This window comes from Epinephelus fuscoguttatus, linkage group LG19, assembly GCF_011397635.1.
Source record: "Epinephelus fuscoguttatus linkage group LG19, E.fuscoguttatus.final_Chr_v1".
Lineage (NCBI taxonomy): Eukaryota > Metazoa > Chordata > Actinopteri > Perciformes > Serranidae > Epinephelus > Epinephelus fuscoguttatus.
The window spans coordinates 28,553,362-28,566,235 of NC_064770.1; the positions used below are offsets into that span (position 1 = coordinate 28,553,362).

At 40.9% G+C, this 12,874-nt stretch overlaps 2 protein-coding genes and 1 long non-coding RNA gene across 4 annotated transcripts in view; 1 reads left to right on the forward strand and 2 right to left on the reverse strand.

Annotated features, from left to right (window-relative positions):
* ighd (immunoglobulin heavy constant delta) overlaps positions 1–12,874 on the reverse strand; it is a 185,184-nt gene that overhangs the window by 59,293 nt on the left and 113,017 nt on the right. Inside the window, 12 exon segments of the mRNA XM_049560106.1 lie at positions 5,420–5,704; positions 5,814–6,065; positions 6,068–6,121; positions 6,216–6,515; positions 6,701–6,985; positions 7,095–7,196; positions 7,199–7,405; positions 7,500–7,799; positions 7,985–8,269; positions 8,379–8,690; positions 8,785–9,084; positions 9,229–9,549. Of these exon segments, the coding sequence (XP_049416063.1) occupies positions 5,420–5,704; positions 5,814–6,065; positions 6,068–6,121; positions 6,216–6,515; positions 6,701–6,985; positions 7,095–7,196; positions 7,199–7,405; positions 7,500–7,799; positions 7,985–8,269; positions 8,379–8,690; positions 8,785–9,084; positions 9,229–9,549 (3,003 nt within the window).
* The window catches only part of LOC125878765 (uncharacterized), a 63,617-nt gene that overhangs the window by 50,109 nt on the left and 634 nt on the right, over positions 1–12,874 (forward strand). The window lies entirely within an intron of this gene.
* The window catches only part of LOC125878734 (uncharacterized), a 231,193-nt gene that overhangs the window by 28,065 nt on the left and 190,254 nt on the right, over positions 1–12,874 (reverse strand). The gene's annotated exons all lie outside the window — the stretch shown is intronic.

The window sequence follows — 12,874 nt, forward strand, 5'->3', positions numbered from 1 at the left end:
TCTCAGCTTACAAAAATAGACAGGATATCTGTGTGGCTGTGCAATTGCTTGACCCTTGAACGTTACTAGCTTTATTCATGATGCTAACAGGTGTTTCTAATGAGATTAATGGTAGCTCTGTTTTCCTCAAGTGTTGCAGGTAGGCACAGTTTACAGGGGGCTGCACACATAATACCATGACCCTTAAACTGAAGCAGCCACATGCTGTTCAGCCATCATTAATTTGATTATTTACACCTGTGTCTGTCTGTGTGATATGTCACAATGTCGTGCGTAGTAAAGGCTACTGCAGCCTACAGGTCAATGTGGTGAGTAGAATGTCGCCACCTGCTGGAAGTGTTTATAACTAAAACACACATGCCTTGCTTTAGACTTTGAAATGTTACTGTTATTTTGTCACAATGGTGTTTTCAATAATTTTTGAGATGCACCTGCGCTTGAATATTCAGGTTATGTAAATTGATATCTGGTCAAGCCCTCATATAAACCACTCTCTGATTGTTAGTAGGTAGACAACAGCCTGCATGTGTGGTGGAATAGCACTAAGTGTAATGTATTGCCCTACACGTTTAATGCATGAACAAGTTATGTTCATACTGTGCTGTACATTTAACTATAGCTCTCCATTTTTTTTATTGGGGTCATGTTGGTCGTACTACTCTGTACAGTTATTAAACTTTTAGAGATCTTCTTTGTTTTGTCTTTGAGGTCAGGTGCTAAGGCAATGCCTGGTTTTGCAACACGGCCTTTTTTAACTGCCTTTTTGCCTCTGCATATTTGGTTGGCGCTGGGACTTTTAATCATGTTAGCATTAATTTGATGGCATGTTATTCAGCATGAGCATAGCATCAGTGCACTTGAGTACCTGGGTATTGTATTTATGTAGGAGCATAATGTGGTTGGTTAGACTCTGGGTTTGGTCTCTTGATGGGTGTACCTGCTCACTATGATGTTTTTGCGGCATGGCATAAAGAAAGAGATGAAGGAAGAGAGTACTGAGATCAGAATGCTTTAGCTTGAGGTGGAGTGATGAGGCTTATGCTTTGGTGTGCTTTTTTCCTCCTGTAATTTGGTAATTTAATTGAAAATGCATTTTATGGGCCTCTGTGCAAATCCCTCTACATCAGGCTTACATTTTTTCAGAAGACAATTAATTCCCCTCCGCTTGCTCAATGGTGCCAACTGTAGACCATGTCTACAACTAAAGATGAAACAGTACGAATTTTTTTTATCATGATTATAGTGACCAAAATTATCACATAACATTGTTAAAATGTGCTGAAAATGTAGTAAAAAGTAGTGACACACACTGCTATCATTGTTTGCATGGACATTAAAAAGTAACATAACCAATACCTGATACAAACGTATGAAAGCCATATCATATGTGCATTAACATTAGCAATAGTCTGCCTTTAAAATGCTTGCTTCTGTGACACTGTAGATGAGGACAAGGGACCAGGAGCATCACTGGGTTTGCGTGCTGCAGGCCTCCCACATTGATGCTGTGCCTGTGTCAGGGAGACTGCTGCTAACTTTGGTTGATGATGCTGGACAATATTTAAAGTGCAGTAATCAAACACGGCTTTATTAATGATTTAAATTTGAAATGATGATATGAACCATCAGGAATTTTATCACGGTTTATTGTGAAGCCATAACTGTTTCATCTCTATCTGCAACAACAGGCAGAGTGTGTGCGTGTGAACTTTTAAGATGGCATGAAGATGATGTCGATCATGACAGTAATAACAGTGATAATACTGTAATGATCATTAGAATGCCATCATTTGTTTATTGATGATAAACTTGTTCTTGCATATCTTTTTCCCGTCTTATATTTTCCTTTGTTTCCTTGTGGTTTAAAAGGACATGCCACAGAAAGGTCTGTGTGTTCGACAATCTGCTTCTCTCTTGAGAACTTTAAGATTAAATGAGATCAATCTTTCTATTAGCTACATCTGTTTTTCCTAGGTAATGCTGGTTGTGGCTTACCTGCTTTTTTTCAGCCCAACACTTTTTCATATTGAGTTTAACATGTTCAGCACTGCAAGCTTCTCAGTAAAACCACAGCCGTCAGTGTCGGCCACTGGGCAGTTTGCGGTTGAGTACCTTGCTCAGTGGTGCCTCAACTGCTGTTTTAGATATATAAAAGTTGTCCTATATGTGTGAGGATGTTTGGGTGTTACTTGTCCCTGATTTATATGGACACACAGAAGGGGTCAAGCAAGGACCCAGAGGGAGGGAGGCTTGGCATAAGAGGATGGGAGGGTATGGGGATGTTAGACAGGGAGACGCTCTCAGGCAGCCTGCTGGGCATGGCGCCCTGCTTCCCTGTAGCCGGTGCCTTAGACCTTAGACTTAGACTGGCAGCAGCATGCTGTGACTCCATCCCAGCAACAGCGTCACAGATTTGGGCTGGCTGCCAACGGGTCCCCAGCCAATCAGGGCACACACAGTGCCAGATCACTTCAGAGGTAGCCAGTAGTCCGCCTCAATGTGCTTCGTGTCATCCCTCCCAGATGTGAATTCCTTTAAACCCACAAGGTACACAAATGCAGACACAAACACGCAGCTCCAGCTCAGAGTGTGCACACATTTACAGTGACTCTGTGTGTGTATGTATGGAGAGGAGATGAGATATAAAAACAGTCTCTGTGTGTGTTTTCAAGTGAATACATCTCTGTATCATACCACTTAGTGTGTCCAGTTCAGACCTGTCACCATCCTGAAATTACTACACAACTAGTGTTTGACTTAGAGGTGGCAAGTTACCACAGCTGCACGTGGAGCTTTGTCTCACTCTAGTGGACAATCTGAGTAATGCAGGGGTGCTGGTATTGTGACATGGTATATTGAGTATGAAGCATTTCCCTGAAGAGTAAATCAGAGATTATAACAAACTGTCCTTGAAATATTTCACTCTTTATTTTATTTATTTTTTTGTAAATGCAACAAGTCCAGTGATATAATATTTGCTCATTACATTAGCATTTGAATCTTAAAGTTAGAATTCAAAGCTTCATTATTTATTATTAATGCACCACATACAAGCCACACCAAATATATAACGTACATGCAAAAAATAAATGAATACAGTACAAACCAGTTCCATTAAAAAATAATAATAATAATAGATTTAATCAAACTTTAAAACTAGGAAAACCATATGCCATCAGAAATCCTCAGGTCACATATTTGGATCATAGAATGGGATCTGTCCTGTGAGATCATCATCATTTAGTCTACAAGGAAAAAACAAGGAATGTGTCAGGAATTGGTGACAGCTTTTTGTGTATAAAATACATATGTAAAAAGGCTAAATCCAAACTATTGAAACATATCAGCCTTCCAAAATAAAGGCAGTATTATAACAGGAATGTTACAACCATACAAGTGAACTACAGTACTGGAAGATTACTTTAAAATACCAATTGTTGTGTCTTACCTTAATTATAGTAGCAAGGACACCATAGATGAGGGATATGAGGAAGAAAAGGAGGAAGGCGAAAGCCATATACCAGCTGTCCACACCTTTGCTGTGGTTGACATCAATATGCCTGATGTCATCTAAGAAATTACAGTCCTCTAAGATTTCTGTGAGACAATCAAAATGAGATTTGTTAGTTAACCATTACATTGACTTTGTCACACTGGACGTACAAAGAGAAATTCCTAATAACCTTGTATGTTCAATATTTAATGTGTAAGTAAGATGTGGATCAATGGACAAACTAGCACCTGGGTTAGATACATCCAGGGATAGGGTGGTGTTTAAAATGGTGTTTGCATGTGTCACCCTGCAGGTGAAGACTGCCCCAAGGAACCTGCTGGCTTTGGACAGACGAAGGTGGCTTTGGATGCTGAACTTCCCGTCTGGGCCTCTGTGTGGTTCACTAGTGTTGTATTCCAGCAGTTCCCCAGTGTCATCAAGAAACCAGGTGATATTAATGGACTCAGGGCTGAAGCCAAACACCAGGCACACAAGTTCACCAGAGCCCTGGAGCAAGGTAACTGAAGGTTTGCTATGGGTCACTGAGGCTGAGGAAAATAGTCAGAAAAAGAATTTAATGAATTTGTGTTTGGGGAAGGTCACAGAGCAAGAAAAGTCAAAGAACTTTTGTACTTAAATGCTTTCATAAAAATTCCGTAAAGCGATATGCTTCTCTACACAACTGCTCCTGAGCAACATAGAGGGCAGGCTGAGGTGGAGAAAACACAGTGTACAGTAAGGAAAGGATCAAAGTTTGATCGGCTTTATTTTAGCTGATATGATCAGCTAAATATATCCGAATTGGCCCCAACAGTGATTCTTAGGTTTGGCTTGATTTATCTCTTTGATGTAATGAACAAATCCAGTGAAATGCAGTTTTCACTAAATGCTAATTTCAGCTCACCATACACATCCTTTATAGTGCTCTCAAAAGATGACTCATGTCTGACAACACAAGAATACGTAGACTCCTTGTCCTCAGTTTTTGATGTATTTAGTCTGCTGCTCATTGAATAAGTGCTGCTCCCTGTGTATTTCCATGCAGGACTGTTGGTGTAGACAGTTGAAGGGAGTCTCTGGTCATTCTCCTCCCAGTACACTATGATGTTAGATGGGAAAAATCCAGACACGAGGCAAATGAGTGTGAGGAAGTCAGACGTAGACAGGTCAGAGGCAGCCGGTTCTATTATCTTCACTGCTGGTGGATGCAGCTCTTGAGAAACACAAAAAGAAGACAAAAGTAAATACAGCTGCAGTTGTTGCCATTTCAGTCTCATAATTTTGTCACTCACAGTCGTCACAAACATCAAAGGGAATACTATTTTTTTATGGAGAGTTTCTGATGCAAACTTGCCTTCTTAATCTATGTTAAACACTCTACATATGCAGAAGCAGCTATAAGGTATTGGTTTTTATGCACAGCACTACCTCTGCTTTTGCTGATGTGGTCCTCGTAGCCTTTGTTGGAACATCGGTGCTTTGCCTCACAAGACACTCGTTTATGTGCATGCCAATCCTCCGCTGACACATTGAGGGTGCTCTGCATTGTCTCCGTCTCATTGCTGTGACTCACTGGTTGCTCCCTATGGACATTTTGGGAATAATTCTTCCCATCTACTTTCCAGGTGACAGAGAAATCATCAAGAGAAGGGCCGACCAGCAGACACGTGATAGTCACCTGTCCCTTGTACTGATGCTCCTGTGGTGGCGGTCCCTGAACATATACGCCAACCACCTGAGATGATGCTGGAGTTACTGAAAAACATTGTGACATTAAAGATGGAGAAAATGCAACACCTGTCAAGTAATGATGATGAGAAAAAATGTCTTAAAAGCTTAATGGATGACTCAGAAACAGTGTGAATGTAGATTATTTATTCTACACTTAAAGCAAAATTATGATTATGGATTATGCTTTTATTTTACCTGAGCAGAGGCTGATGTCCTTTCTGATGTTTTTGCCCAGGGACTTGTCTGATACTTGACAAGTGAAGACCTTCCCTGTGCTCCACTCTGTGTGAGTGATTTGAAGTTGACTGGTCACTGTCACACGCCCATCTGCACCCATGCTGATGTCATTCGTTGATGCAGCTCTTTGCTGAGACTCAGAAGACCATTGAATGTGAGGGTTGAAGCCCCGTCCAGAGCATACGAGTGTCTGTGATCCTGACTCTTCACTGGGGGCCAGAAGAAGTTTGATTGACGGGTCTGCTAAATTAGGAAGGAATCAGTCTATCAGTGAAATAGTCTCTTTAGAGATTATTTGACTGTGAAATGGGAAATGAACAGTCATGAAGGGAATGAAGAGTAACACTCTCACCAAAAATATTTCCAATGGAGTTTGATGTAAAATCCACAGAGAAGCCTTGGTACACTTTGCAGGTGAAACTTTTGTCTTTCTTGAAGTGCTCTGGCGGGACAGGGAGGCTTCTACTGATTGAATGCAGGCCTGGGGCTTCAGGAAGATCAACATACAGTTTTTCAGAGATGTCAGAGGTGCCAGCTTGAAAAGTGATGTACAGGTCACGTGCTGAGAGTCCTGTGATGTCACTCCAGCACAGCACTGTTCCTTCAGCAATTCATTAAGAGATCTCCTGATCGTGACCACAGGAGTTGTAACTGCAGGCCCTGGATGATACAGACAGAAGGAATGCAGAATTTATTCTTCTGGGTGATTTGCTGTGACAAGATGTCTGATTTTCATGTTGTGTAGTCATCTTACCTGCAACATTCACGGTCTTTTCAGTGGGTGAGAAGCACTGATGTTCAGCTTTACATGTTATTAACTTTATTTTTTTCCACTCAGTTGAAGAAACCGTCACAGTACTGAATATATATGTTGAGTTTTTGTCCTGCGTCGCTTGGACATGTGTTGCATCTTCCCCATTTATCCGCCAGGTCAACTGGGCGTCAAAATTAGAGCGGACCAAACATGTTGCTTCCACGTTAGATCCTCCTGCCATCATTACTGTCTTGAAGCTGGGAATCTCCACATGGATGGAGGGAAGGGCTCTTGAATAAGCTGACAGGGAGCAAGGAAAAAGAATCATGAAGCAATACCAGAAAACTGAACGAACTATGTATATGTAAAAGATGCTTGATCATATTCAGACTACACTGACTTCAAAGTCTGTCAAAAACAATTTTCAGGTCAGTCAGAATGTTGTCAGTAGACAGCTGGGGTTGTGACTCTTCACTTAGTTGTACCTGAGCAGAGGCTGATGTTCTTTCTGATGTTTTTGCCCAGGGACTTGTCTGATACTTGACAAGTGAAGACCTTCCCTGTGCTCCACTCTGTGTGAGTGATTTGAAGTTGACTGGTCACTGTCACACGCCCATCTGCACCCATGCTGATGTCATTCGGTGATGGAGCTCTTTGCTGAGACTCAGAAGACCATTGAATGTGAGGGTTGAAGCCCCGTCCAGAGCATACGAGTGTCTGTGATCCTGACTCTTCACTGGGGGCCAGAAGAAGTTTGATTGACGGGTCCGCTAAATTAGGAAGGAATCAGTCTATCAGTGAAATAGTCTCTTTAGAGATTATTTGACTGTGAAATGGGAAATGAACAGTCATGAAGGGAATGAAGAGTAACACTCTCACCAAAAATATTTCCAATGGAGTTTGATGTAAAATCCACAGAGAAGCCTTGGTACACTTTGCAGGTGAAACTTTTGTCTTTCTTGAAGTGCTCTGGCGGGACAGGAAGCTTCTACTGATTGAATGCGGGCCTGGGGCTTCAGGAAGATCAACATACAGTTTTTCAGAGATGTCAGAGGTGCCAGCTTGAAAAGTGATATACAGGTCACGTGATGAGAGTCCTGTGACGTCACATTCCAGCACAGCACTGTTCCCCTTCAGCAATTCATTAAGAGATCTCCTGATCGTGACCACAGGAGTTGTAACTGCAGGCCCTGGATGATACAGACAGAAGGAATGCAGAATTTATTTTTCTGGGTGATTTGCTGTGTCAAGATGTCTGATTTTCATGTTGTGTAGTCATCTTACCTGCAACATTCACAGTCTTCTCAGTGGGTGAGAAGCACTGATGTTCAGCTTTACATGTTATTAACTTTATTTTTTTCCACTCAGTTGAAGAAACCGTCACAGTACTGAATATATAAGTTGAGTTTTTGTCCTGCGTCGCTTGGACATGTGTTGCATCTTCCCCATTTATCTGCCAGGTCAACTTGGCGTCAAAATCAGAGCGTACCAAACATGTTGCTTCCACATTGGATCCTGTTGCCATCATTACTGTCTTGAAGCTGGGAATCTCCACATGGATGGAGGGAGGGGTTCTTGAATAAGCTGACAGGGAGCAAGGAAAAAGAATCATGAAGCAATACCAGAATACTGAGAGAACTATGTATATGTAAAAGATGCTTGATCATATTCAGACTACACTGACTTCAAAGTCTGTCAAAAACAATTTTCAGGTCAGTCAGAATGTTGTCAGTAGACAGCTGGGGTTGTGACTCTTCACTTAGTTGTACCTGAGCAGAGGCTGATGTCCTTTCTGATGTTTTTGCCCAGGGACTTGTCTGATACTTGACAAGTGAAGACCTTCCCTGTGCTCCACTCTTTGGGAGTGATTTGAAGTTGACTGGTCACTGTCACATGCCCATCTGCACCCATGCTGATGTCATTAGTTGATGGAGCTCTTTGCTGAGACTCAGAAGACCATTGAATGTGAGGGTTGAAGCCCCGTCCAGAGCATACGAGTGTCTGTGATCCTGACTCTTCACTGGGGGCCAGAAGAAGTTTGATTGACGGGTCCGCTAAATTAGGAAGGAATCAGTCTATCAGTGAAATAGTCTCTTTAGAGATTATTTGACTGTGAAATGGGAAATGAACAGTCATGAAGGGAATGAAGAGTAACGCTCTCACCAAAAATATTTCCAATGGAGTTTGATGTAAAATCCACAGAGAAGCCTTGGTACACTTTGCAGGTGAAACTTTTGTCTTTCTTGAAGTGCTCTGGCGGGACAGGGAAGCTTCTACTGATTGAATGCGGGCCTGGGGCTTCAGGAAGATCAACATACAGTTTTTCAGAGATGTCAGAGGTGCCAGCTTGAAAAGTGATGTACAGGTCACGTGATGAGAGTCCTGTGACGTCACACTCCAGCACAGCACTGTTCCCCTTCAGCAATTCATTAAGAGATCTCCTGATCGTGACCACAGGAGTTGTAACTGCAGGCCCTGGATGATACAGACAGAAGGAATGCAGAATTTATTCTTCTGGGTGATTTGCTGTGACAAGACGTCTGATTTTCATGTTGTGTAGTCATCTTACCTGCAACATTCACAGTCTTCTCAGTGGGTGAGAAGCACTGATGTTCAGCTTTACATGTTATTAACCTTATTTTTTTCCACTCAGTTGAAGAAACCGTCACAGTACTGAATATATAAGTTGAGTTTTTGTCCTGCGTAACTTGTTCACGTGGTGCATCTCCCCCATTTATCCGCCAGGTCAATTTGGCGTCAAAATCAGAGCGGACCAAACATGTTGCTTTCACGTTGGATCCTGTTGCCATCATTACTGTCTTGAAGCTGGGAATCTCCACATGGATGGAGGGAGGGGCGCTTTCATGGACTACAGGAAAAAAGTGTTTGTCCAAACATACTCATCTTGTTAAAACTTGTCAATGTATTTTTCCATTCAGTTTATCATAAAACATTAATGATGCATCAGAAAATTTTATACTGTGCTGTGAGACAGTTAGCTGTAAATACTTACTTTGACAAATGCTTATTGTTTTTTTATATTCCTGATCTTTGTGAGTTGACTTGCATGTAAACTTTGAGCCTCGTTCCCACTCTGTTGTTTTTGGCTCAATCTCACTGGTTAGACTGAAGGTTTTCTCCGTTCCGTCCGCACTCTGCAGCTTCGTTGGGCTTTTGGCAGGTTGTAGACGTTGGTTGTCCCGCTTCCACTCCACACTCAGTTTGTCTGGAAAGTAGCCACTTAGGGTGCAGACAAGTCTGACTGATGAGGCCCCGACAGGGACATTGTCCCAGACAGGGTGTAATGTGATGCTTGGAGGCACAACCCGCTCCTCTGAGATAGAGAAGAGATCATTTCATTACTTGACTCATTGTAAACATTGGATGTAGACATTTGTAAAATAAGAGCTGATTGCATCCTTTGTAGTTATACGTACCTTGAGATTTTGATCAAGTAACCAACTGTGCTGGCTCAATTCTAAGTGTCATATCTTTGTATTAAGGCTAGATGGCAGAGTTGTACTTTTACAGTGTCTGGTGTCTTAAAGTCAGGTGGAGACAGGGCTGGAGGTCTGTTGCACAGATGTCACAGCATGACAGGGCAGAGTGATCAGGGCAAGCAGCAAGCAGAAGCATTGAGTAACACCCAGGTCCCGAAAAAGTACCAAAATACAGAAGTGAAAAAATGCAGAGAGCAACGGTGCATCACAGACACCAGGTGTGAGGTGTGGTTGTGCCAGTAAGAGAAACAGAGAGCGCATTTAAATATCTCATATCAGTTTACATGTGTTCACATAGATTGCTCATGATTTTGCAAAAGGTTTTAGTTCTCAAGTCTATTAATAATAGACTGGAGAGCTCACCAACTGTAAAACCCAAAATTTACATGATTGAGTCGAACATAGGCTGCTGATTCCAGGTGCTGGGGAGATGACCAACACAACAACATGTTACATCATAAAATACTTTAAAATACTTTTTAAAGAACTAAAAAAAAAAGAATTAGTATTGTTGTGAGATGTACGTGTTAAACCTTTATAGATGAAACTACAGCACTACTGGAGGAGAAAAAAGTTGGAGGAGCAACTTCAGTGGTTGTCTTCATTTAAAAATTTATTTTCAAAAAGACAAAGCTTTTGTAATTAAAATGAAAAAGGACAATTGTGCTTACTTACATGCAAGACTATGAGTTCATAAGAACAAATGTGTGGGGAAAAAAAACATTTTTTTACAGAAAGTTCATCTTGTTTCATTTAATCTGAAAAGACAGAAAAAAAAAACAAAAAATGTGCATTAATGTTATTGTAAAATAAATGTTTCAGCATTTGACAAGCAAACTGTTACAGCTGGCTTCTGTTGTAGTTTGCTCCACTTATTTATTAAGTTAATTTAGCTCTAGTAACCTATGAGAAGATTTTGGGATAATATTTAACACACAATAATAGCAACCTGCAAAATGTAATTCAGTTCAGTATCATAGCCCTGGAATTTTAAGTAACTAGAGAATAATACATATTAAGTAAAATAAATAAATATTAACATTTAATAATAATGAATAAATTAAACTAAATGAACCACAGGTTATCACAGAGTTGAATCAACATCTCTTCAGTAAATTCTTTAAAACTCTTGCTTCATGAAGGTGATTTTTATTTTAAGTTTATGATATTTCAAAGCATTCACTTGCACAGTTGTTGCTGCTTTTGTGTCCACCACCTGAACATGCATGCATCGCTAATAGTTGAGCTTTTTCTGCATGCACTTTAAAAATAGTCTTATAAAGTAAAAGAATAATATGTGAAAAGATGATCATTTTAGTTGTTGGTCAGAGTGGTAAATAAAGTAACAGCAACAAGATGTGGTCGTAATGCATAATGATATTTACTGTGGTAGTTATGATGTGATGCGTCATGATGATCATTATAATCCTATTTGTCACTTCTCACGTAAAAGGAGTTCTACCAACCCATCTGTGTTGTTAGAATACATGAAACTGCTTACTCAGGTGTCTTTGCATAACTTTAAGATATAAACTCATTATTACCTTGAAAGCAGTGGTTCCGATGGTGAACAGCAGAGTGATAAGGAAGAGGAGGATGAAGGTGATGGCTGTGGTTACCATGTTGTCTTTATCTGTCTCTGTGTCGCTGTTGCTTTGGTCGACCTCCACATTCCATAATTCTAGTGTATAGCAATCATTCAGTTAATACTTGGAACAAACCCAGCTTTGCACAGTAGCTCACGAGACAATGACCTAACTCTATTAATTTCTTGTAGCAGGGTAATACGTTTTATAACCTCACAGGTTGGAGTGGATCTAATTAGTGAATGAGTCAGTCAGTCAGTCTAAGTATAAAATAGAAAACCACAAAGGAGAAGAACAGTCCTGCTGACGTATGCCTCGTTAATCAGTTACTACATTATTATTGTTGTACGGCGAGGCCTGATAAGTTTGCACGTCCCTCTAAAAATGTTGATTATGTTGATCAAAGTTGTCCTACAATGATCCTGAATTGCTTTTGAAAGACCCCACCATTGGTGTGGCATGCATGACTTGGCTTGTGAATCAGTCATCATTTGACGAAGAGACCACACAGCCCGAGTGAGACTTGAGAGAATCATCTGTCTGTCGTTGGGGGTGCAAGACCCAGTAGAGGAAACACACATACACACAGACGAGTCACACAAACAGTGTTAATGCTCTGTCTACAAATAACAATGAACAAGTAGGATTTATATAATGAAATTGGTGCCTGAAGTTAGTGGGGTAGTGGTGGTGTGATTTTTAGTGAATGCAGTATGATGTTGTTAGCACATAGTGACAGCTACACCTAATTTGTGTTGCATTAGGATAGCACTGAGACACCACACACAATAAACATGTAGCTTGATTAAATAAAGACGTGAACAGCATGCGACATACATCAACAGAGTTAGAAAGTGCTTTTTTTTATTTTGATTTTGAATCTGCATTAAAAAGACAAACACAGTGTCATATCACAAGCAACAAACATTAAACAACAAACAGCAGAAGACACAGCGACACAGAATAACATCTACTGGGCCTTGCACGTTTCAGGGATGTTCATGTTGAGGTTGACCATGTTGGTTTTTTCAAATGTTCTGTGCCCGATGGACCTGACAATAGCTCTAGTTGTGTTGACCACAGATTCATGGTGAACTGCACAGCTGAACACAGTGTCATCATTTTTCCACTGCTGGAGGGTGAGGGTTAACTGGCCATAGGCAGAATATGATCCATCATTTTCTACAGGCGTTGTGGTATGGAACTTGTATTTTGAGCCTGCTTCCTCGTCATCGACAAGCCAAGACACATAAACTTCCCGAGGGAAGAAGTCTTTCACATAGCAAGTCAGGGTCACGGTTTCTGTTTTAATATGTTCTACTGGAGGTAGCATAAAAACTGAAGGACGCTGAGGCGGTCCTCCTGCAACATGAGAGAACAATTAGGGCTCCTGCCACAGATAAAAGTTCCCACAGTACTGTACATATCTCTGCTACAAAATACACTTAGAACTTACACTCCTTAACATGTTTGATGGCATGACAAGAGGAATTAAACACAGGCTTTTAGTGCACAATTGTTGATTATTCTTCTTACCAGTCGTCCTTTTGTAGATTTCCTTACGTGGCTCTAG